At 42.1% G+C, this 26,305-nt stretch overlaps 1 protein-coding gene across 7 annotated transcripts in view; it reads right to left on the bottom strand.

Moving 5' to 3' along the window:
- LOC121328627 (1-phosphatidylinositol 4,5-bisphosphate phosphodiesterase eta-2-like) overlaps positions 1-26,305 on the bottom strand; it is a 113,159-nt gene that overhangs the window by 4,100 nt on the left and 82,754 nt on the right. For 3 of the 7 annotated variants that reach the window (XM_041273478.1, XM_041273479.1, XM_041273477.1), the window contains exons 7-24: positions 24,103-24,196; positions 23,010-23,213; positions 22,454-22,574; positions 20,268-20,439; positions 18,244-18,351; positions 15,654-15,659; positions 14,564-14,722; positions 13,833-13,868; positions 11,634-11,732; positions 11,095-11,195; positions 10,872-10,969; positions 10,459-10,644; positions 9,959-10,066; positions 9,137-9,261; positions 8,657-8,741; positions 8,197-8,343; positions 7,723-7,802; positions 2,395-2,743 (exon numbers count right to left, since the gene is read on the bottom strand). In XM_041273478.1, the coding sequence (XP_041129412.1) occupies positions 2,395-2,743; positions 7,723-7,802; positions 8,197-8,343; positions 8,657-8,741; positions 9,137-9,261; positions 9,959-10,066; positions 10,459-10,644; positions 10,872-10,969; positions 11,095-11,195; positions 11,634-11,732; positions 13,833-13,868; positions 14,564-14,722; positions 15,654-15,659; positions 18,244-18,351; positions 20,268-20,439; positions 22,454-22,574; positions 23,010-23,213; positions 24,103-24,196 (2,278 nt within the window). Of the gene's footprint in view, positions 1-410; positions 441-2,394; positions 2,744-7,722; positions 7,803-8,196; positions 8,344-8,656; positions 8,742-9,136; positions 9,262-9,958; positions 10,067-10,458; positions 10,645-10,871; positions 10,970-11,094; positions 11,196-11,633; positions 11,733-13,832; positions 13,869-14,563; positions 14,723-15,653; positions 15,660-18,243; positions 18,352-20,267; positions 20,440-22,453; positions 22,575-23,009; positions 23,214-24,102; positions 24,197-26,305 lie in introns of those variants that run through there. The other 4 variants (XM_041273483.1, XM_041273481.1, XM_041273480.1 and 1 more) reach the window with 4 other exon arrangements.

Raw genomic sequence — 26,305 nt, forward strand, 5'->3', positions numbered from 1 at the left:
GAACCTTTAATTCAATAAGCAGCGTTGAAGCAGAGCTTCTCAAACTTGGGTCTGACAAGTGGGATGGGAGCTACAGACATACACCTGGCTTGTTAACTTTTTTTTAAGTCAATCCATTTAAGTAGGACATCTATTATTGTCAGAGTACTGAAATTTTGACAAAAACTTAATAGCGACTTTTCTCATACATGGCATATTAATGGTATATTTCTGAAATCATCTTACACCGTTTATGCATTTCATTTGTATAAAGAAAACACCTTATCTTGCCAGTTTATCGCTGCAGTACAGTTTCTGCTTTTGGATTCCATAAAGACGAAGAAAAAAAAAAAAAGTAGAAAATGAAAGCAAGCGAGAAAACAGGCAAACATTTAAAAAAAAAAAAAAAAAAAAAAAAAAAAGGACTTTACCTTTTTCTTGGTCATCCCTTCAATTCTGCACTACAGACAGTGAGAGAGAGAAGGCGTGTGGAAAGGACAGAACAAAGGGAGATAGTTTAGAACACCAGGATAGCAAAGGAGGAAAACACACAGGAGAGACTGAAAGGACCCCGTTGTGTGTCAGTATCTTCTCCCCCCCTAGCAAAGGCACACAAGCACCCTGTTACCATTAGGGTAGCCCCTAGATTAGGGGAATACGCATCTTTTTTTAATCGGAGTGGTTGGACTGTCGGAGAGAGTAAAACCACATGCCGCTGCTGCTCCCCAGAGTGCTTACTGTAGCCAAGAAAACCCACAGACAGTGCATTATAAAAATGTGCTTGCATGCCAGTGACTTAAATTGTACTCTTTTGGACATTATTAATGCTCTCCAGCCTTCACTGCGTGTCCCCTGTGCCAGAGCAATACAAGTTCATAGCACCCCTTGCAAATCCTGTATTCAGCTGTTTGGCAAGTGGCTTTTATAGATGGGTGGACTGTACAGAACAAAACACTATCACGAGATGTTCTGAAACACAGCCAGTACATTTCAGTACATCTTTCTGCTTTAAAAAACAAAAAAGTATAGAAGAGTAATGATGCACGAACAGTGTATTAGAAATTCAATTGATTACCCCAAAACCCTTGAAAGAAATATACGTCTAGCTGTAGGACAGTCACTTACCAACATCTGTGTCCATCTAATTTGATATTAAGGATAAAGCGACATAATATTTGTGAACAAAAATAAAGAAAACAGCAAACAACTCAGACCTGATAAAGCTTGACCATTGTACACAATGGTGTGCGATTTATTAACCCTGAGATTATTTATTGTGTTCTTAACCCATTGCTCATTGTTGTATTGGAGTAATAAACTTTGCATTCACTTTCTGTGGAGCACTTTAACTTAAGACATTGCCTTGCTGTACAACACATGAACAATGGGAGCAATAGTACACTAATAGAGCTAGGAACACTATCTAGCTATTCTACAGCATACAGATCTAACTACTAATGGAAGGGATGAGCAGAACGCCACCTTAAAACACACCACCTTGTCTAGCAGACTACCCAAAGATGGTCAAAACACGTTGGCTTCTGTTTTACACGGGCGCTCTACTACTGTACTTACATGGTAGTGTTAGACGACTGATGCTGAAATGCTCTCGAATTCCTGAAAGACCCTAAAATTTGACACCTGACACCACCATGTACATACGAAAGCGAAGCGGCAGGCAGGGAGGCAGGGGTGTAGCTCTGAGGGATCGCTGGGGACGCTAAGGAGTACGGCAGGTCTTACCAGTGAAAAATATGGGTGATTTGCTTCGAATTTCTTCCAGTTTTTGCAAAAAGAGGTTACTCATCTCCCTCTGCAACGTGCCCACCGCCTGCCGCTTGCTCTTGGGGAAGCGGGCAGGCAGCTCAGGGCTGCCCAGGGTCTCCAGGCTGCTGGAGTCCGAGAGGTTGCCGTCGTGAGCCGCTGCCATCAGGTTGACGGTGCTCCCATAACTGGGCTGCGATGGGCACTGCCACTTGAGCCCTTGAGCCGAGGGGGCGGTGGCTCTCTTCCGGGGGACACTGCAGGACCGTGCGTTCCGGGCCGAGGCGTTGCCATTCTGGCGGCTGCTGCTGTGGACCTCCAGAGTCTGCCTGGTGAGGGCTGTGCGCTCTGGCCTACTTGGCAGGGAGACGGGCCTCTGCTGGGGCGGCTCACTCCCGTCCCTTCTAGCGAGCCGGGATTCGAACTTCTGCTCCAGGTCGGGACTCTCCCTGGAGCCAATGATGCACTTGATACAGTTAGATGCCATGCCTACCTTCCCGGAGCCGTTGATGACCACCCGGGTGTAGACGCCTTGTTTCTCGTCCAGGGGGTCCTGGATACGGACCCTGTTGGCCCGCCTCAGCGGCTCGCTCAGTGCCACCCTGTACTGGGACGAACCATTTCCCCTCCCACCCTGAGAGGCTGCCTTACCTTTGCAGTCCTCCGGACGCAGCTCCCCATTGGCACTGTCCTGGGCTGGCGTTGGCGCTGGCTCTGGTGTGGCATTGTCCGACTCACGGTTGAAGCGAGGCTGAGAGGGGTCCTCAGATTCCCTGTCCTCACTGGCACCCTCAGAGCTGTAGTCTTTGGCATCGATGGAGATCTCCGGAAAGCCCTTCTTGATTTTTTTCTGGCTCTTGGTTGGGGCGCTGGCTGTCCTGCGCAACAGGTGGGCCCCAAACACGTGCTTACGACTGAGCTGCGCAGCAGCATGGCTGTCGAGAGAAGCCTGTTTTGGGTTTCTGTGAAACAGCCCTTTTATGCCGATAGCTTGTCGGACCTAAGAGGGAAAGAAGAGCCATTACTTTACAATTGAAAAATAATAATAAATAAAAAAAAAACACTACGAACTACAGTTTGAACATTACTGGTCAAAAAAAGGTTGGCTACCGTATTTGAGCACCCTAGTGCGCCACCATGACTTGTCAGACTGGCTCGACCAACACAGACCTCAACACCCCAGGGAACTTTTTTTTGACAAATAGTGTTTCCATTTAACAACATTTGAAACAGTTTGGGGATTTTGAGTATGAAAACATTTATGAAACCACGCATGCATGTATCAAATCGTCCGACTGAACGGAGTGGAGGTTACACCGACATGAACAGACTAAATGAGGGCAACACTTTCTATTGTTTTAGTCAATTTGCATTGACTGGAATAGAAACTTTTCTTTTTTTCATGATTTGTTTTAATTTACAAACACACGCTCAAGTTATTAAGTAAAATTATAGGATACCGTAAGATAATAAAAACCGAACGACATGGGGAGAGGTCAGCTAAGCTTTAGCTCCAGAGCAAGGAAACATCTGCAGAATAAAAATGAACCCAAAGAAAACCCTGCACTGGAACCGCATTCCTCTTCAGCCAAGCTAACTCTGCAGTAACCTGATCATGGCCCCTGTGTGTAACCAACTGTGGGCTGCAAACTTCTTACTATTGTTCAAAGCTGAGAAAGCCAGGGATTCAGAACTAATGTATTGATACACGGCCAACTTGGACCGAACTGATGTTATTTCCCTTTAAAGTCAGTGAGCTGGCTAAAACTCAAATCACATGAATTGTATTAAATAACACGATTTGTTTTAACTGAAACTGAGACTTATTTTCTTCTTTCCCCGGGAGACTATTTCCAGAGCTAGGTGCTGGAACAGTATGCTCTGTTAAATTGCTATTATATAAGCTAATGTGTTGATGCACTATAGACAGGGGGAGGTACATTGCAGCGTGCAACATTTTAATACTGGTTCCACACACATTGAAAAGCAGCTCGGCAGTTTTTTTGCATTTTCTAATATTAAAACACAACACTGCGGCTTTTCTTTCTAATTATGATAGTGCCATTTCCTCTGGAATCAGGCTTCTGTCACGGTGCAGTTTTAAGTTTAAATAAGCCTTTGGATAGTGGCAACAGTTTCTGTTTCGACAGTGTGTGTTTTTTTTTTCCTTTATTATTTTTTTTAAAGGATTTTAGCAAGATATTAGAAGCTGGTGTCATTTTCTGAGGGGGATGCAAACCCTTATGAGGAGGAATACTCACTCTGCATTTCGTACGCTTACTTGTAAATCGAGGCTGTATGTATTGAATAAAATGAACACCATCACACTCATTAAAAAAAAATTGTAAACTACATAACAATGGATTTCAGAACAAAAAGCCACCTAGATCATACATTAGAAAAACAGAAGAGAAATAAAACAGTGTAATGGATCCAAGAACATTTCAAAAACACACTTTGACAACACTCGACAAACAAAACAGGTAAACCAGAAACTTTTCAGGCCACTGGCAATTAAACAAAAATGTGAGCTAGGTGTGCTGGATCCTGCGTTTTTCGGCAATTCCCTTGGATTAAGCCCGCCCGAGCATTCCTTGTATTAAGAAATTGGCTTTCACAGGATTACGAGGGAAAAATGCTCGCAAACGTCTTCAATAGAACACACAGATCTATCGGTATACCAACATTTTTGTTTTTCCAGTAAAGTGCCTTTCTCATGAGGCATTACAGTAGGAAGGGCCAGAGATGCCAATGCATTAAAAACACACACACACAGAGGATGCGAGTGAGACATGGTGGGGTTATGCTCTTGAACCATGGAGACCGATTAAAAGAAAATACAACACTCAAGTTCAAAATCCACATTAAAATGACAAAGGGCGATTATTTTTTTTTCCCTTTAAAGTTGCTTAGCCAGCCCACCCCCTCACCCCCATGTGCGATTTCTTATCACAGCCAAATGAACCCTCACATTTCCTTAACAACGCAACGTCCGCACGTCTGAAAGGATTTTTACCAGAAAAAAAAGGAAGTCACCCAATGCCACTTTAAATACCAATTAGAAGTAGATACAGGACGGGCGGAGGTCTGGAAGCAGGGCAGGTAGAGCATTCAGTGCATCCGTGCTTTCAGTGAGAAAACGCGTGTAGCGTTTTGAACTTCAAAATGGAATCAAACTGCTGCAAACCTTGTTTAATCCTATTTGACTTTTACAATGCTCACATCGTACACTTCAGTGTTTTCTTGACTCCCTGGTGAGGGGTTCTCACTTGTATTTCTCTTGCTCCTGGATCTACTTGTAAAAGGTTGAGTGTGTGGGACAGAGTTGTGTCCGAGCCCACGTGTGGCGAATGGGCCAACAGTCTGGCATGATGATGGGTCAGGGCATGGCTGGTTTCTGTGAGGGGGTAGTGGTGGTCATGCAGGGTGCGGTTTTGGTTCTCACTACACCTGTCCTGAGAGGCATGCGGGGTACCTTCAAGGCTCCTAAAAATTTCCTGCTTCTAAAAGTAGCGTTTGGACAAAGAGGGGTCCACTGAAAAAATCACAAAGACAGAGGGAAGGAAGATCAGAGTAAGACAGCACAAGAGAGAGAGAGAGAGAGAGTGAGAGTGTACACAGACAACATAGAGTTCAACTACAGAGCTGCTCAGACTCAGAGGAGCAGGTCATTCAGAGAAAGTGTCACCCCCACTCCTGTGAACAGACTGCCACATCTCACCAAGCTGACAGTTTAAAAGGGCCGGCAGGGAACAAGTCTTTCCATAAAACTAGTAAAACAATGAAACCATTTCCAATTGTTTTCTCAAAATTCTAATTCCATGAGATGTGGCCCTCTGGCACAGAGGATCCAACGTGACCCGTACCATAAATTAAGAACCGAGCCCAGAAAAAAACAGGGTCTACAGGTTCTGCAGCTTATGCAATTCAAAACGTGTATCATTTTCTCACCATGGCTCACACTAACCAAGAATGACGCTACAAAACAGAGTAAGAGCACTGAAGAGACTATAACAAATTACACAGAGAAAAAGACATCATCTTACGCAAGACCAGTGGTGTAGTCCTACATCTGAAGGCACCAGAACGCCACTAAAATAGGGATTTTCTGAAAGGATTACGAATTTGCATTGCATTTGTTTCTGCATCTTTATCTAATTTCTACAAGCATTTCCACAAAGTGTCTTTCTCCAGCTTGTCAGAAGGCTTTACTTTAAGTGTCTGTGTGTCAGTGGCTTCATTCGTGTTTGTGTCCACGGTCGTAGTCGATGCATTTTTAGCCTTCTTGAAGTAGTTTGTAATAGAATAATATCCTAATGCTCTTCACTGCATCAAGAGGACTGCTGACCGAATCAGGACAGCTGTGAGGGAACGAGTCATGTGACCTAGCTTGTCTATTATACAAGTTCCAGCTCGACTACACCACTGCTGCCTATAGAAAACAGTGCTCTGTCAGGGATGCCAAAAGGACACCCAGACAAAGCTTTTCTGAAAACTCATACTATAAAAATCAGGATTGCAGAAACAGACTGCTGAAGAGCACTGGGTTATTAAAATGACTTTTCTGTATTTATATAGATGCTGCTTTGAAACAAACATGAGCCTTTTAATACGATTGCTGATCCAGCTGTGTTTGCTACAGCTCTGAATTGCAAACTCATTCAGAAAACACAACCCCCTACACACACACACACCTTTCACTGCAGGTTTAATGGAGTTAGGTCCCGTTCTATATTTGCATTTTATGAAACACTGTGCTCAGGGAAATATGTTTAAAGTACTTCCTATACAAAACCACTGTTTAGGGTTACACACGTACCATTGGTTGATTACTATCACACACTGCAAAAACAGATGTTCTTGCAAATTAGAAGGAAACCAATTAAAAAAAAAACTCTTATTTATTAAGGAGACTGTTTAATTGTTCATTATTTATTAATACCAGCTGCCCTCCCAAATCTTAGTTAATGCATAAAAAAGAAAACATTAGAATGGTCACTACCAAACTTTTATAACAAAAACTGAAAAAAATATACAAAATAAATAAAAACAAAACACATTCAATAACATTCTTACTATAATTGAAATTGTGTTCAACTTTAAACAGTTGCAATGAAAAACAACTAGCTTGACAAAACTTTAAATGATATTAAAATAACGTTTTAATGCTAAAAATAGACAAAATAAATGCAGATAGTGTTCTAACCCTTTGAAATAACTCAACTCTTTCTGAACACTACCCTGTATCACTACATTACCTCATTGAGACACGTTATCCTCAATGCATGAATATCAACGTTTCTGCAGATATCCTTTACATTCAATAAAACACTGATTACAAACCTTTACATTGAACCCCAAGCTTGCCGTCTCCTGCGCAAACTTCAATACCATAACATTTCAATAATCAAGACTGACGATGAATCGTTAAACAGAGCATGCACGCCACATGGCACATTTAACAGTCTGCAAAACTGCGAGACATCTTCCTAAACACATGCTCCCGGGAGGAAATGAATACAACAAAATATAGTATGTGGTTCACAAAACTTTTGCTAAGTGTAGAACAGGTTTTTTTTGGTTTTTAATATCAAACTTCAAAAGATTACCCATGAGTTAAAGGCCTAGAACTGAACTGAAATTTCAAATGAATTAATGTAATCCTTTAAAAACGGTCTGGCCAAGTGCAGCTGTAATGAACTACAGAACTCAAACCGAGGCAAATTCTTTCAGTACTAGTACCAAGAAATACCCAGCATGCTGTGCTCATATCAGGTCATAGGTCACCAGCACATTTAAATCATAACCAGAACTGTAGCAGCGTTTTAACCTCTCCCGATTTCACTACGTTTCTCCTTCAACTCTTTCCATCTTTTAAATTTCAAAAATCAAAACAGTTGTATTTACATTTACAGTCCTATAGCAGCAGATTGCACAGCAGTTCTGATGTGTACACCTCACTCTTCAGCGTGTACCTACCTTACCAGTGATGTCATTCACAGCTACATGAACGAAGATGGAAGCCTCCTCCATACCTTCCAAATACACGTGCCGATAACCTGAACACACACAAAGCACACTGTTCAATGTTTGCCAGCAACCGAGCAGCAATGTGTTTCAGCCCATGTTAAACACGAGGGCGTACAAGGAACATAATGGAGATTTAACGGTCCACTGTTTAGATCATTAAAATGGACCTCCTGATTCTCAACATATAATTTTATGTCAAAGTAAAACATTACACAACTTTGGGCAAGCACACACAAACTAGGTATGCATCTTAACCCAGTAACTGTTTGTTTAACTGGCATCTACCTGTTATTTAAATGCTCTCTAACTATACTGTGATAACTTGCTCTAATTTTGTTACATCGTTACATGCAATGCATCAAATTACAAAAATGCAAGAATTTTTGCAAAGAAAGAAATGGTACTAAAAAGAGTGCCCCCTACCTGACATCATGCTGGTGAAGGCTATCGTTCGCTGTCCTATAAAATCCCGGCCAATGGGGTCATGGTCCCACACGAGGAAGCGGACGAGTGAGATCTCAGGCATGTGCAAAGTGAAGACTAGAGTCTCCTCCCACATGGGGTTGAAGCCTGTCAAAAAAAAAAAAAAAAAGGGGCATCCAGTCGGTTCAACACACGGCCGGGACTGTCAGTGCATGCAATGTTTCTGCAATTAGGAAGGACAATGCATGTGTATATAGAAACCTGAATATATATGTTGAAGTGTATAGCAATATGCAACTTTATCTTTGTGTGTGTGTTTATTTTAATTGGCTGTTCAGTGCCACAAATAGCAACAATATCCATTAGTTCTCAACACAGTATTGTTTTCAGAGGAAGAAACCTTCTCAATAAGGTTTTCAGTACCTGTGCTGCTAGGCAACCAAGCTTCCGTAGCACTCACCATTGTCATCAACTACTCTGGTCTGCTCCTTGCAGCAATCGGCTGGTAATCCTATTATTTCCACCTCAACGAAAGGATCGATAATCTGCAACAGAGCCGTGAAAGGGATGATCAGCAATGGTAATGGCGTTTTTATTGAGTCTTTGGCATGGTAGTCAAGTCATTAAATAAGAGACTGGAGTACAGTGCAGCAGGCAGAGGCACCAGCAAACTGGTTTGATTAACAAGTACATGTGTGTTGAGTGTCAGGGAGAGGTTCAGGTTTATTTCAGTGCAATCTGCTCTCACGTCAGTAGAGGTCACCGGTGTGCATTCAACATCTCCCGAGTTACAGTATCTTGTCTTCTTTAAAAAAAAAAAAAAAAAAAAAAAATGGGATTTGCACTAATGGATTCTATTGGTATCCGTTTGGGAGATTCCCTCTGTATGAAATCACATTTAAAAAGCGGTGCTACAAAAACAAAAAGAAGTTGCCGTTACCTCCCCCCTATCACCCAGCATGGAGTCTTTTGGTTTGGGTAGCTGCTGCCCACTAATGATCTTCAGGACCAGCTGCTTCTTCAACTGCCCTGGCAGCGGGTCCTCTAGTAATGGGTTGAAGGCACCTAGAGAGAGACAAGAGCCATTGAAGCAGACAAACATACGCAGCATCCCCCACACACAAACACGCACAATTACACTCTCCAGGATAAAATCAACCGTGGATATTATTCACAAGCCTCTGCAGGTCAGAGCTGTTCAGAGCATCGTCAGTGCAGGGGCGTGCCGATACTCAAACCCCGTAACAGTCTTTAAGAAGTATTTATCAGCAGGTATTACTGTACGCTACATAAATCCTTTTATTAATGGGTTGACTCCAGAACATGAAACGTTGTCCTTCCCTCACCTTTACAATAAAAAAAAAAACACTCAGTGCGGAATTTAATTGACGTTGATTGGCAGCCAATTGTAAAGGTGAGGGAAGGACAGGTTTTCTTGTTTTTAAAATCAAAACAACGGCTACTTAACGCCAGCCGATAACTTCTTCTTGAAGGCAATTGCAAGTACGAGTATCAGCCTGCCCCTTGCGTTCACGATACATGCACCGCTCCGTCTGGCCAGGGTCCTGCGTGCCTTTCACAGCTGGTACTCTGCTTGAGTTCTGCTGAAGCAGTACTTCCACGTTCCTACTCTAAGAGACTCCTGGCTGCATCGTGTACCGTATGCCTGAGAGCATGGAGTTCCCCAGTCCTGGAGCTGCTTACCCAATAAAGATCTCAAAGCCAGTCACACTGCAGGTATTTCAGCTCTGATCTACCTTACCTTCACACATGCATTTGGGCTTGAGGACGTAGCCACAGTTCCCGTTGGTATAAAACTTGGCCCGGTTAAGCTGCAGCACTCTTCCCTCTGACTGGTAGTTCAATGCAACTGTTTGGGCAAAGAACATACAAAGTAATTGGAGCAGCTAACATGCATGAATTATTCCTCTGGTATAAAAGGACATGTACTGTTGAGCACCCATAGGGTCTGTCTGAAAAAGACATGCGTTTAAGTAACAATGATTACACAAAATTGTCGAAATTCTTCCAGTATGCAAATATAACCAATGATACCTGCAGAAGAGTCTTCAGCTGTTCAATGCTAGTGCTTGTATATCACAGTTAATCTTACAAACAGTATTAGTGCTTCAGATCGTCAGTATAATTCTATATATTCAGCAAGTAACTGTGAGGGACTCAAAATAATTGAACTCTTAGCATCTTGCTTTGCAAAAAGGGGAAGTAAAGAAAAGGAAAAGGTTTGCGCTGTTTGCTCCTTACCGAGGTGGCAGCCAGCGTTCCAGAAGGGCTGGGGGTTGTAGTTGCTGGAGTCGACGCGGTAGGAGGAGGGGTAGATGCGGGAGAGCTGCCTCTGGTTGAAGTGAATGAACTGGCTGGGTTTCTGCTGCATGATCTGGTGGGCCTTCGTCTCGCTGAGGGATGAAACCTGCCAGCTACTGGAGGCCGCTTCGGAGGGGGAGAAACAGAGAGGACTTCAGGAGCGCAGCATGCACTGTGAGCAAGAGGCTAGATTTCCCAGCAGGAGTATTAACCTTGCTTGTTCACGTTCAACGTTACGTTTTTATTTTTCAAAAAAGCGATGCCGATAGCTTCGATTTCCTTGATGGGAAAAACGGTAACTAGGCGGATCAACGGGGCCCAAGATTGCTCCATGTGCTTGTTTATGAACCCACCTTGCGTCTCGATGTCGTGGACGCCGACAGACTTGGTGTATTTGACAAGATCCGAGAGAGCTCTGCAAAGTTTCATGGTCTTCTTCTGCCGGCTTATCCTGGGTGCAGAAAAATAAAAATCGAAATAAACAAACACTTTCGAGAACTTTGATCCGAGCAGTCAAGTACTGCTCTTTAAATAAAGCAAAGAGAAACTCCTGTGACTCGTGGCAAACAGCCTCACCTGCTGTGATACACAGCCCCTTTAGGGGTGTTCCCAGAATTCTCCTGGCCATCATCGTCGTCCTCGAAGCTAGACGCTTTCTTCAGCTTCACCGTTTTTTTCTGTTAAAAAAACAAAACAAAGTCATTTCATTTTGCGGTTGGAGGATGTCCTGCATCTTTACACTCCTTTTATTAGCTTCCCTCTGTGTACTGTCCACTGTTTGCGTTCTTTTGACAGGCTTTCATATAAGTCAGGTTGTTTCAGGATGTTATTAATCAGTCTATTATTCTTAAATAACCCAGTCATCTACCCTATTACACCAGCACTCAAGACACAATTAAAACATCTTGTCAACCCATAATTAGATGTGCTTAAGATGTGCAAAAAAGCTTCCCTAGAACAACATGGTGTCCATATGTCCCGGCAGTCTATTCTTTGATCTAAACGATGGCAGATCTAAACACTGCAGTTATTCGAATGGTTAAGGGACATGGCGTCTCTAGTTCTCTGGCTCTTGAACAGACCCCCCTCCCCTGTGCTGAACTGTGGAAGCAGACCTTGCGCTTGGAGAAGTTCCCCATGAACAAGCGGCTCTGTCTCTTGTTAGCGTTGGGGTTTGTGTCCTCGGCAGACTCTGCTCCATCCTCACCTTTACCCTGTAACGCAAATTAAGAGTGGTTTTGTTTTTAATGCAATATACCACAATGTGGCACCTGTGGAGGAAAAAGATAATAATCTTATTTTAAGATTTTTTAAAAATCCATTTGTCAGGGCTTCAGTAGTTGTACCAGGAACCTTGGCCCTGAATCTATATAATAAACAATCAGACAATTTATATATATAATTGATATAACAGCATGAGGATACAAGATGAAAAAAGAGAAACCTTGTTAAACTTTAATGTGAGTCACTGGTGCACAATTTCGGAATGCTTTTGACAAGTAAATCCCAGACATAAAATACAGCAGTTATCTTGCATATTAAAACATTTGCCTACATTGTGGTATTAAAAAGGACCCAGCTCTTAAAACAATAGACTTCTGGAACGCTCATAACTTGTAGAACATCAAGAGACTCATGCAGGTCAGACAACTGTGCGCATCCAGCATTAACACCTCAAGACAGGCAGTCAGTCAGTCCCCTCCCTCCTGGGAGACACACAGAAAGTGGACCGAAATCAAATCCACAATGCACTGGGCTGCTGTGACTGCCGTCAACCAGGCATGCCCAGAAAAAGAAAAAGCGATCCATTTATCAAGCCCCTTTAGTCATCAAAAATGAGCTGTACTCATTGTTTGACAGCCTCATCCATTAACAGCACAATAATACGCCGCTCATCTTTTTCTCATAAGTGGCGTGTGGACACATCATAACTCGGCACATCATTCTTCTCCATTACTTCAGTCACAATGGATGGTCCAGGCAGAGCTGCATTTTCAGGTCTTCAATGATTCAAGACGACAGAATTCCCAGCCGATCTGCAGGCATGTGCATTGCGCTTTACTGGTTTGTGAATGCATTCGGAAGTGATCTGACCTGTCAATCTGTGTGAATTTAACTGGCTCAATTAAAAAGACACTAAGAGGTTTCAGCACCTAGTTTAAAATTTAAAAGTTGCTCCTATGCGCAAAAATTCATTTAAACAAACCTTTTTTTTGTTACTAAGTTCGAAATGCTACCACCTATCTTATGATTAAGATTTAACGTTATGGATTCAAGTTTTAAATGTGTCAGAGAAATAATCCCTGCAGAAGCCTGTAACAGCATTAGAAGCAAGTCATTGATAAATGTATTCTCAAGAATCTTCAAGATGTTTCCTATAAAAAGGTAACCAGCAGGGGGTATATGAAACGATTCCTAAATGCCAGTGCCTTGCAATCAGTTTTAATTCGGTCTCTCGTTTCCCTTCCACAACGTATCTGTGATTGAACAGCCTTGAGGGACGGCTGTTCTAACCCAATTTAAACGCTTCATTACCAGACTAGTAAAGGGTCCACATGCTTCGCTGCTTTTACAGCAGACACTAGCACCCATTAAATGATCCCAGCCAATGTGGAGCGACGCTAAATATGTATCATTATTACGGGAAAGAGACAAAAGATTGCCATTCAGTGTAAGCGTAATTAGACTGACAATGAAACGTGTCTGGATTTAATTAGACCTCATAGCAGCCGGGGCTTAAGCGCAAGTCTGACTGAGCCCCTGCTAGTTACATCTGACGCAAGTAGGTCTTAGATTTTTTTTTTTTTTTTGGTTAATAGTTTTAAAACACTACCTCTATTTATTTTTTCCCTACCTGTATAACTGTGCACATTACACTTCAGGGTAATAATCATTTTTTCTTTACCCCCCAATAAATGCTCTTGGCATCTTTTAAAAGCTCTCTTAAATACCAAATGCATAATATCCAGAATACTATAGATACGGATGCCCTAAAGCACAGGTTTTGTATGAGGGGCACATCCTATACACTTAGCGTTCCACAATAGCTTTGATATCACACATAATTTAAAACAAAGTATTGAAATCAGGTGAGTCCTTATGCTTCAGTCAGCCAAATGGTCAGGGAACAAGGTCAAAAGAAGAGGGGGGAACTCACTAGACTACAAAAAGGCTGTGGCAAAAGGCCCCTTATCACTGTCTGGACTATATTATCTATAACCTCCAAAGGAATCTCATCGAGTCCATGGTTGAGAGGGGTGATGAAGATGTGGAGCACGCCGACTGTTTTCGAACTGTAAGGAATAGGCACTCACCAAATGTTTGTCACCGGCAACGGGGCTGCTTCTGTGCTAAAAGAGGAAGGAAGGAGAATTTAAACCGGTTTAGCTGTTGCATGTGTGACCTTGCATGCTCAAAAGTGGTGTTATCTTGCACATTCATTTTTACCAAAAGACACGCAGGAGGAAGCAAAAGCATACAAGGCCATGCAGGAGGAGGAGGGGGGCACCTCAAAGCAATCGCTGCATCAGCCATGCCATTGTGACAGCCTGCAAGAGACACACTGCAGCGCAGCGCTAGTTTAACTAAGGCTGTTTGGATGGGGTTTTCCTATCCGTTACTTTTAGATTCCTGGAGGAAATACATTTTCGGATGTTGCTGGGGAAAAGGCAATAGCGTAACACCAAAGGAGTGAAGGCAATCCCACAAACCATACGCACCACTGTGGCTGGCAAAAGGGAGCCCGTATTTCATTTTTCATCTGTGTAATCTTCGGGCACTGAACCAGCTTTTCACTGTGGATACTGAACAATGGATTTAACTCCCTTGCACAAATGTGGGCAGCATTTACATAGGGAAACAAGTTGCTCAGGTGAACGCAGACATTCCCAGGCTCAAGGTTTGGGACTGCCTCCATCACAAGCAACTGTGCCTAAGCACTGCAAGATCAATGAAAGCTGTGATTTTGGCAGATGAAAAAAAAAAAAAGTAGCAAAAAAAGCTGAGAGACAGGTGGAGTGAATGAATCGGGGGGGGAACAAAGTACCTTTTTCAGGCCCGCCTTCTCGTTAGGCTTTCCCGAGGGCGGCAGAGTAGCGATGACAAAGCTGTCTGGGTCCTCACAGTCCCGGATTTTTGACTCCTTCATCAGGGAGTCGAGTTTCTTTTTTGACACGTTCTCCACCTGTTTCCTGTTCACAGAGGTCTGGACGCAGAGACACAACGGTGAGTTTGGGGAAACAGAACATTGGCAAACATTGCCAGCAAGCAAGATTAAGAATCAGATCAGAAAATGAGGCATTTAAAGATTGTCTATTTAGAAAGGCATGCAGCACGTGGCAGGAGATACATGATATGATCAGATGTAATAAACTCAGGATGTACAATGACAGCCTGAGTGAATGGTTGCAAGTATTGCAGCTGACAGTTTAAAATGCTACTATAAAATCATTCCAAAAAGAACACTTGAGTAAATGAAGATTGGTCCAGAAGACCTTTAAGAAATGACATGGCACTGAAGTCAGGGTGAAACAGCATGCTGAGAAAGTAAAAGGGCTTTAACGCAAAAAGGTTCTGGAATTCCCACTGTCTCCTTAAGAGCAGATACACACCTGAACCAGCAGGAGGTGCAATTACTCAAAAAAAAAAAAATATTAAAAGCTGCTGCCAAAAAAAAAAAAAATTAAAAAAAAGCCTAAGAGGGGGAAAAATAGTACTTTACATAAGAAATATGAAAGGCCTCTGCCTGTACAGTAAAGGGCAATATTATTTTCAATAGCGCCACCTACAGCCACCTACTTGAAACTGCAGTTTAAAAAGCAAGTGGGCTCTTAACCTTTTTGTTTGCTAGGGAAATGAATACACCTGTGATAGTACCAGACAGTATTGAGGTGTACCGCAGACACCTTCTTTACATGGTTGCTTAAATGTGATCCGGGTTGCAGAAAATGCCATTTATTTAAATCTGCACACTGTACATAGAGATCCATGGCTGGATAAAGTTTTGTACCATCTTAACATCTCAATACTGTCTTTGAACTTCGCCAACGGGCATAATGCGTCGTACAGGGGATTGATTGCTTTTGATGGGCATCACGTATAATACAATTCCTCAGTGAAATCTTGGTATACAGTACCTTCCACTTCATATCAAGCATGCCACGTTGGACAGAGAGAAAACAATGGGTAAGAACAGGTAAGAGACTGAGGACAGCAACTGATCGCAAAACACAGCGGAACACAGCCACTCTGCTTTACTGTACAGAAATGTACGCTTCCTGCATGTGACAGACTGTTACAGATTCCAGACAGAGCTGTTCACAACACACACACACACACACACACACACACACTATAGGGGGTAAGTCAAGACTGAGTAAGCTCATTATTCAAGCCTCTGGTTGGCTGTTTACTCGCGTCATCTTTAACAGTACAGGAAAAAATAAATAAATAAAATAAAACCCACCCAGGCAGAAGATCTACTTCAGATCGCATTGGAAACTCAGAAATGCCTTCTGCTCCATTTGCAGCTCAGCTTATCAATTGCACAATATGCTTTGCTCTCAGAGCACTGTGTGTGTGTGTGTCTTTGGGACAGGGATACTTCAGCTACTAATTAGCTACTACTAATCACTCAATGTATTGAATATTGATCACCATGGTTTTTGTTTTGCATCATTCAAATATGTACAGATTGAATAACTGTCCTGGTCCTTCACTAGGAGTCTCGTGTATGTATTATATTTCGTGTTTCCAGCTGTATTTGAATACTTTCATGAAGAGCCCCCACATTGATTTTGCTTCTTCCTTTTGAATAAAGCACTCTCAATGCATCTCCTCTGGTTGATTATTACCAGCTCAGTATTTAATTAGGAAACTACGTAGTTTGACGACTGCACCTCTAAAACAAGATTTGGAATTTGTAAGCAACTTAAAGAAGCAAGGGAGAAACTCTAGCACTCTTTTTTCACTTATTAAACAGTGGAACAAAATCTCTAAGGAATTCTGTCCTTTTGCAGCTGACCTAGTCAAAAATGTGTCACCCCTCCAATCCATGCACCACCTACAGGCAAAAAATAAAATAAAATGCATCTCCCACTCTCACAGACCATCAACCTTTTAAAAAGGACTTTGAGCTTAATGGCCAGCTGATAAATTGATGTTATCTGGTGTTGCGTATATCAGTTCTACAAAAATAACACTTATTAATAATGCAACATCCATATAAAAAGCAGCATGCCTCAAATTGAAAATCTAACAGACAAGATCAGAGGATAACAAAAACGTCTTGGCTGATTTATTCACTTGCCTGATTCAAAAATGAAACAAACATAAAACCCTCAACTGGGGTTGAATTACAATCAAAGGCTGAAAGCTGAATAATTTCTGTGAGATGAGGAGTTAATTACAGACGTCTGAATTAAGAGAAACGGTTTTAGATGTGCAAATACACAGACAAAAAGCTTGGCTTCTTTATTACATTACAGCAGCTTTGAGGTGAAAAACTACTGAAGATCAACTACAAAGCCATTATGTTCAAGCTAAACCTCAACAGATGTGCGGCTCATGTGACAAGCTAATACACACTGATGTACGTAATACTCACACAAAGAATCTATAACCCTTGGATTTGATGCAACTGGCTTGTAATCAAGCAGTGAGCAAATAGTCAAGCTTGGCACACCTTGTCTCCAACAATACTGATTGATAACTTTAAACGTTTGATCAGAAATCATTCAAACAAATGCTCCCCAACTGTTAAGGCTGTTACCCCTCAGACAAAGCAAGCGAAACTGTGCGACAAAATGAACCGAACCTATACTTCTGGAAAGTATCTTTCACAGCACAGGCAACGCAGGAGCAGAGCGAAATAAATAGGACTGAATCTTATTTGTTTGCTATTTGTTGCACATCAATCAGAGATGCACATGGTCCAGCAGGGTGAAGCAGTACCCGGAATGACGGAGGAAAACAATAACGCTTGAAAAAAAAAAAATACCCAGAGCTTTATGACAAAGACCATCACAACTATAGATACAGATTTGAAAGACAACATACAGGAGTCCATTTCGAAGGAACTGGATCAGCCTGGTGTGTATGACTTGTGTTGAAATACTGTCAGAGAATTTCCACATCCTGTTGATGAGTATGTACCAGTCTTGATCATAGTTTTGTCAAAAGCAATTTTTAACAGTTGTATAGACCTGGCAGTTTCCGTGTCGCTTCTGGTGTGTATGGTAATGTCACTGCGAAAGTATCTTGTCTCCAATTAGAAAACGGCATCGCGTCTGTGTGTGGAAGCCTTTAGTGCGCAGACTTAGAGGGACTGAAGAGTCCTTTGTCTTGTTGACTAAAACTGCTAACTAACCTCCTTGTCACATTTCATATAGACAGTCACCTCTATCTTTTAATATCTCTGTTCTCAGAAGAACCAGAGATGCACCACTGACGATCCTACAACAGAAGATATGAAAGCACTAAGAATTTCAATACAGGCCATTCTACTGCAGAAAGATTTATTTTTTCTCTTAAACTAGGGCACAGGCGTGCAATCTTTACCTGACCAGCTGCTGATTCAATTAAATAAAACCAAGTTATTGTTGATTACAATACATGTCCTTCTAAAAGGTTGTGCTAATGAGGCGGTGTGTGTGTGTGTGTGTGTGTGTGTGTGTGTGTGTGGTGTGTGTGTGTGTTTGTCTGCGTGCTCTCCAGGGCTGCTCTTACATCTCCATTCATGAGCTTGCAGTCGTCCTCGATCTCATCAGCGCTGTCTTCGTCAGACACATCTCCCTCCTCCACGTCCTCATCGATGTTTGCAGGGAGCTTCTTTCCCTGGGGAGAAAAGCAGCACCTTTGTTTCACTCCAATCCGCAGATAAGCAACAAGATCTTTAGAGCTGCCAGCATTTTTACTATTCAAAAACAACCTCCATCTATCCAAGTTTGATATTGCTCCCCCTCCAATGTGCAGATTGCCAAACCTTTTGCATCACGTCGAATTAACAAATTCTGCTTCATAAAGTCGAACCAAACCTGCTGAATATTGTTACGTTAACATTACCTACCGCTTTGTGGTTTTCCAATCTACTGTACTTAATGTAAAACTGACAAATGGGACATTTCAAAATCTAACACTGTCCTGCTATTATGGCTTCCGGTAGACTTTTGCAATATCATTTTGTAGTTCTTTTGATTACATGTTGTTAAATAAAAAGAACTAAATTCTGTTCATATGGTTTTTACATTTTTTTTAAATGATGTCTCCGTCCTAGAATTGTATGCGATGCAAGCTTCCAATCACACTTCGTGAGCGCTGTGCAGTGCAGTGTATGGGGCAGATGATTCTCCAGCAGCTAGAGACTCAATAGAAAAGCTTCAAAGTCAAGGGCGCTTGAACATATTGAACCATTTGAAATGCCGTGTTCTCCATTGCAGCCTGTTGTGATAAACGAATGACATAACGAGCATGAGGTGACAAGATCCCCAGGTACAGTAATTGGTCAGTCCTGGAGGTGACAGTTTAGCTATAAAAATCGAAGCTTTTTCCACATGCCTGGAATCACGTTGAATCACCTCGTCAACTGAAAAGCTTGTGAGCCATCCAAGCTGTACTGCACAGCCTAATGACACCGCTAATTGGCTTGATGGTGAATTGCAAAGCAGCTCTGCGAAAGGGAATGGAATTAATTACAGAGGCGATCCGAATACTGAACAAATGGAGTGCTAGACTTATGAAACCTTTGCTCTTGTAGTGGGGGGAGGGGGACCCTGAAACTTCAGCCTTGATCCGAGTTCAACTTCTGAGCCTTTCAAAACTGAAAGGGAGGGCATTAACAGAAAAGCACATAATACAATGCTGTGCAATTTTCCCAGTTTCTGCATGTTTGAACTTGTCCACCTGTGTCTACAAAAACTTTGTTTAAGGAAAAAATGCATAGAAGCTTAATAAATGGTCCAATGTTTGACTAAAGTCTATGATGGATTTTTTGACACTTTAAAACTATTTAGGGTTTTTATTCACCAACATTCTTCGTTTCCGAGCCATTGCTTGAAATGAATACTGTTAAGTGTAAGAAATTGCGAAATGCATGGTAAGCTTGGTAAGCCTTTGGTAGAAACATTATGTTTCATCAGTTTAAATGGGGTCGTGTCTGACACAAAATACAACAGCAGGCATCAGGTGCAATGAATATTTTAAAAGCGATTTTAAGTTCCTTAGTTCCTTAGTTCCAGCTCACACCAAAGTGTCTGCTGGTGAGTTTTGTGATGTCTTAACTCAGCACTGCTTGCACTATACATGTACAGACCCATGATTTGTACGGAGAGTTTTATAAAAGCTGATTTACTTACACACAAAGTGCACTCTCTAGTGGAGCTGCTCCTCTTTTTGAACAGCGGCTCTGCAATCCTCTATCATACTTTATTTTTAACCCTTTAAGGCACCATGTGAACAACAGATAAAAATGATGTTAACTTTCTTATTTTTGCAATGAGGTGCATGAAAAAGGGTTTTACAGACAGCGGATCTGCTCATCCAAATTGTCAGTTTCTTCCTCGTGATACTTGAGTCACTCTCAAGTGTATTTTAAGAAGAAACCATTTGAACAGCTGCTCAATTCCTTGTGCGCCTGAAGGAGTTCAACTCTTTGGTGAAGCAAATCTTGCAGATGCCCCTGGTCACCCGCAAACCAGCTACAGTACGGTTCCTTAACTAGAGAGAGGCTGCAGCTGGATATACGGGATCTCTACCTTGACTAGAATCTTTCCTTTCAGTTCCTCTGGGGAAGGCAGGCGGCCCGATTCCTCCATATTCACAGAGGACAAATCCAGCTTGTCCCCCATCACCTCCACCAGATACTGGGCCATCTTCTTCTGCTGTGGCACGCTGCAGTGGTTCTCTAAAGACAGGATCACTGGGTATCTGGGGAAAAAGAAAAAAAAAGTGTGACGGTGGCCTCTCCATTGCGTAAGTAAGCTGGGATGGAAATAAGACTCCTATTGCATAGCAGTTTCACCCATTCCAGGTTTTAATACATGCTTGATTAGCCCCAGTGTATAGATAACAAGCTCAGGAGTGTCTTATTAAACATAGTAAAACCAGAAACGTATCAAACTTCTACGCATTTGGGAGTCTTATTTTCATCCCTGGTGTGTGCAACTTGCTATTTTTATACTTTAGAACACATTCAGAATTTGCTTCAGTCCGTCACTGAAATCAGGACTTAAAAGGACAGAGTCTAGTAGCAAGAAACGCATTTTAATTGTAATTGAAAAATAGTTTGAATCTGTGAGGTTATGGGAGACAGTGTGTGTCAAAAACATCAGTAAAGAATGGCACAGACCGTCACCCCAGCTCTTTGCTTCTTTATGCATTATTTTCCCCTGTTTATTTATTTATTTATTTGTTTAAACAGACCTGCTATAGAATTGCTTCACGTCTGCGTTTTGATTTATGAGCATGCCAAATGGTCTACAGAATGGGGCTGGCCACCCTCCTTGCAAGAGGCATACCTGACAAATGAAGACTGTCTTAGCAAAACGTGACTCTAAATACATACTGCATTTATTTGAATGTTCTTTTGTGTTAAAAGCATGTCTACAAACACAGATATCCGATGGCTTCAACAGCAACTTGCACTCTCTCTCCGCATACCCTGGGTAAAGGCGTTTTATTACCAGCGGTGTCAGTCTAATTAACATCTTTTCACAGCACGCAATTGGGTGGTCGAGTAGATCACGCCTTTGTTTACGAGGAGAGTCAACATGTCTCTTGCAAGAACTAATCAAACGATTAATCAAGAAGCTGGTATTACAAAAGTTTCCCAACCCTGATTAAATCATTATCAGACTCTTTCAAAATGCATGCGTTACCTAACAAAGCTGCCCAGTGTGTTTATTTTGTACCTTATTGGGATAGAGATGGACAGAAATTATGTAAGCATGTAACACTGTACAAATCCTAAAAATTCAAAAAGGGGGAAAAAAGGCATATTTTGGCTCATGGGCTCATGCTAGATCTTCGGTTTTAAGTACCCACTGCACTGGTTAATCTCTTAAACCAAACTGAGGCTTCATTTGGAAGCTGTAGAGCTCCTGGAAGTGCAGTCATGCTGTATGCAGTATTATTGCAATGGCCTTGATCCAAATACAGACCAAAGCAGCAGGAACACACCCGAGCCCAGTCTGCTTGCTGCAGTACAGTGGTTATGAGGTCAGCTGCCTCTGGGGTCCAAAAACAAAATAATGCCTTTGGACTAATATAGGACAAGGGCAGTGGTGGGCGGCTTTAAAAAAAAAAATAACAACAACAATACATTCTTAGGACCGGTTCAAAAGTTGGCTAACCCTGGTCTTGGCGAGCCACAATCCTGCTAGTTATCGTTAAATCACCCATAGCTAAAGACCAGGAAAAAAATGTTGGTGTTGACCAATTAAGAAAATAACTGGTTCAATTAAGTAATTGAAAACTCTGGCGGAAATGAAAACCAGAAGCCCCTGGTCACGCCTGTCCTAACCTACACTACTTTAATGAAGCAAGGCTCTTTCATAAAGAACAACTGCTTTTAAAGCAAATCAACAGAATTAAAAAGGGAGTATCCAACGGGAGCAGTCCTGGACATTAACATGAGCAGAACAAGCGGGGAGTGAAGAGCCTCCTCCGATTGGCTGTAGCCCCCCTTGCTGCAGTGCATTGTGGATCACTGCCAGGAGGATTAAGGTCAGCATAAGGTGGGCAACAACACTCATCAACATTTATTCAGGACATCAATCACGGCTCCAGACATGCCACTGGAATTACAATGTTAATCTCTTTACAGACAAAGAGTAGCCCGCTGCAGGAAAGGTACACACAGACTGAATGCAGTTTGTAACATTGTTGTAATTGTTCGAATGTACTGCCATGGATCTGGGAGAATTGGGAGCGTCACACTTACTGGTTTTTTACGAAGGCATTCTTGTTGATGGTCTCAATGACGTCTCTAAACAGGATTTTGGAGGTCAGAGTGTAACCATGATGGACAATCGGTTCCCCATCTGGGCCATCCCAGCAGTCAACTTGCAAAGAAAAAAAAAAAAAGGCAAAGATTTCATTTTTACAAACAAAAATGGGCTAAAAATGACCTAATGCCACCTGATGGTCAACTGAAATAATGCATTATTATATTTTGGCAGACGCCTTTATTTAAGGTGACTTCACTGGTCAGTATAGGGTTACAATGCAAACTTCATATTTAAATACAGTAACTGCAAAGAATACTACTAAGCTACAATGTGAAATAAGATGCAATAAGTTAGGCTTACAACAAGTTATATCGACATATTATATTGCATCAGCATGAGCTGAGGATCCAGCAACGTGGCCGTGAGTACGTCAGGCGAACGCAGTGCACGTGCCGTCCAGCTTACAACTACTCCCGCTGCTCCTGCCTACTTGCTTACTAACAATAAAACGAATACTGAGCGGACTAACTGCTGTGACACTGCCCTCACCTTCCACACAGCGGCAGCCTGCCTGCAGCACCCAGGCATACATGTCTACCCTGGACTGGGACATGAGCTGGTCTCCCATCAGGTAGGTGTTGTGGGAGGATGCGATGAAGTAGTTACACAAGGGCTGACTCATGTCCTGATTCACCTCATACTGCTCAGGGTTGAAAATATCTCCGGCTGGACTGCGCATGTAGTTGGTGAAGCCTGGAACACGGCAAAAAGATGACAAAACGGCACATTTTGAAGGAGTTAGTTATAAAACAAGCAGTACTGGGGCAAATATTCAAAGCAAAAGCAAAAATCTGGTTAAAAAAAAAAAGAAAAAAGACCAGGTTTGCATTCGTTCAGAATTTAGAATTTATAAATATCAAAGCAATGGCGCGCAAAGGAAACCAATGCATAAGTGACACCTCCATTAAACACCACGCATTCTGCTGTACAGAAGAGAAAAGTAAAAACAAGTAAAGTGACATATTGGTTGGGGGGGGGAAATAAATGGGATTTTTATATGCACAGTAGCGATCTACAACAGGACCCCTGCTACCCTGTAAAATGTGTTTTACACTATGAAATAAACTCTTGCTAAAGCCTGTTCCTAACTGCCTGCGGCTGGAAGGAAATTACAATTCGCTATTTCTCTTGATCAGCTACTGATTTCAAACCCCCCCGGTGTAGCTGGCAGTGCAGTGTAATATCAAACTCAATGCAGAGGGTCAAAGCTTTTGTATGAAGAACAGGAAAGTAATTTAAGCTGCAGTTGGTGTAGCTAAAGTGTTATCAGTGACTGCGCCGTTTACACAAAGAAATGTCTCCCACACTGTTCTCCATCGTTGATTGTGGAATAAAAAAATAAATTAAAAAAAAAACCAAACTATTCGTTTAGTAACTTGCATGCTGACATTGGCCCTGAATATATTCAACCTAAAAATGTCGGAAATTGGCGGTTTCAAAAATCAGATTTACTTTGCAACTTCATGGAGAGAATAAACACAAGAGTATACATGCAACACACAGACTTTAAGCAATGTAAAACATTACTGCAAAATCAGTTTAAAGTGCACAGTAGATGTAGTCTTCTATCCCAGGTGCTTACCGTCAATTCCCAGGACACCCTGTTTTTGGTTTTCCGGGCAAGGTTCAAACTTGTTCACAATTTCGATGCAATGTTCCCTCGTCACGTTAGCCATCTAGAAAAAGAAGTACAATACAAAAAGAGACAAATCTGTGTAAATACACTGCAACAGCTGCGAGACAAAACAAAGCTGATTCCATTTACCAGCATTCTCTCGTACAACTTCTGCTGCCCCTCGTCCCTGGAATTGGATTTTCCGCCCCAGTAGCCCTGAGTTTCAATTGGCTGATTGGTCGATCCGATTCTTAATCCTGTCAATCAGTGTCTGTTTCTTTTGCTGCTCCGAGGGACTTCGTCCGTGGCCAGCTGTCTAGTTGCATAGCGGCATACTCCCAGCCTAAAATCCTGCAAGGGTCAATATGTTTGCAGTGCTAAACCCAAGGGGCAGCTGAGTGGAAGTAGCTATCCCAGGTGCTCCCACCCTGGGGTAACACCGTTCAGGCCAGCAATGCACCCCCTCCATTAACTTTCACCAGACGCAGAAACCCAGAAACACTTCTTACCTGTGCACTAGCAGCAGTGAGGCCACATTTTGATAAATGCTTAAAAACAAACAAAAAAACTTTTCCAGTTAAATGCCTGGTAAACACCCTTTATGAATACAGCTCTTAGGATTCTGCCCAAATGTTTAACCGTTGTAACAAAATATGTGGTTTACATAGTAATAAGTGTACAGCGCAGGCCAATTGATTTCATATTCAATCTTTCTTCATAGGTCGTGTTTAACCTGTTTCAAGTTGACTAAATTAAAAATACCTCCACTTTAAAAATGTTGAGATTGTCTTTTATTACAAATATTTATGGAAATACAAGAATAAATCAATAAAACGCTGCCAAGCTCAATGTTCAGTCTTAAGCAGTGCTAAAATGATCACAGCTGGTCCCTGACAAGTTTTAAATTGCTTTCCCTAATGTGAAACACTTGCGGTGATTGTAATTAGGAACACAATGTTTGAATTACAATCCTAATGAAAGATAAGATAATTATTACTTGCACTGGCTCATGCATTATCAATGACTCTCTCCAGGACTAGCAAGCCTCCAGGTCCCAATGACTGCCACACTTGTTATGTTTGACTGCATGGAAATAAAACAGGTGGGGTGACCTAACGGTGACCAAAGTTAACCCGAGACCCTACTTCAAAGAGAAGCACAGACAGAACAAGGGGGCGTACATGGAAACTGAGCAAAAAAGTTACTTTAGAACAGAAGTTAGGAAGCACTTTTTTTTTACACAGACTTATATATGCATGGAACAGCCAGCCAGTTGAAGCAGTAGGATCTAAAACACTGGGAACATAAAAAGAGAGTGTGCTTTTAAATTAGTTGTCCCCCACAGCAGGGTGCATGGTTGTGTAACTAACCAGACCGGTGCAATCTAAGCTCCTCTGCATCCCTCTGCTTCAGTACTGATAACACAGACACAGCCCTGGCAGACCTGACTTCTCATCTGCAGGACAGACTCCCTGTAAATCAAATCTGTAATGGAATCATTTCAGGTGCTGGTATTCTGTAACTGTACTGGGCCCCTAGTCGTTCTGATGCATGTAATCTCATTGATGGGTTTTGAGGTGTTTCTTTCATGTATTGCGCTAGTTTGTTTAGAAGTTTCCCCCTTTTTTTCTATACAATTTTTGAAATTCCCAATTCAGGAGCAGACAACTCTGCACTTATGGGGTGTAAACAGCAGCACACCCCTATTTTCAGCTGCTAGCCCCGAAGGAGCAGAACGTAGCTCTCAGCTCGGGATCACTGAGCACACTTCACGATGTGGTGTGACGAGAATGGCAGAATTAGCACCAGGGGTACTTGCTGTACTATCACAATAACCTTTATGTTGCTATAATGTGACAGTGCTAATTGAAACGTCTCGGCGGTCTCTGAGGTTTAGCGATTGCGTTTAGCCTTTGGTTTATTGCATTACTCAAGTCTCAGGGAAACATACCAATTGTAAATCAATGACAGGCCAGAAATACATTCTGCTTTCCATACCCCAAAGGAACCGCTACAAAAGGGCAATATATCACATGTCAATAATCAGTGGCTTATGGGATTCACAAAGGGTGTGCACTACATGGTTCTTTAGTGGCACCTGCTACTGCTTTAGGATAATGCAAACCCAGGAGAGGACTGATCCTCTGTAGTTGGGCTACCAAATATCACA

Source organism: Polyodon spathula, chromosome 16, assembly GCF_017654505.1.
Source record: "Polyodon spathula isolate WHYD16114869_AA chromosome 16, ASM1765450v1, whole genome shotgun sequence".
Classification (NCBI taxonomy): Eukaryota; Metazoa; Chordata; class Actinopteri; order Acipenseriformes; family Polyodontidae; genus Polyodon; species Polyodon spathula.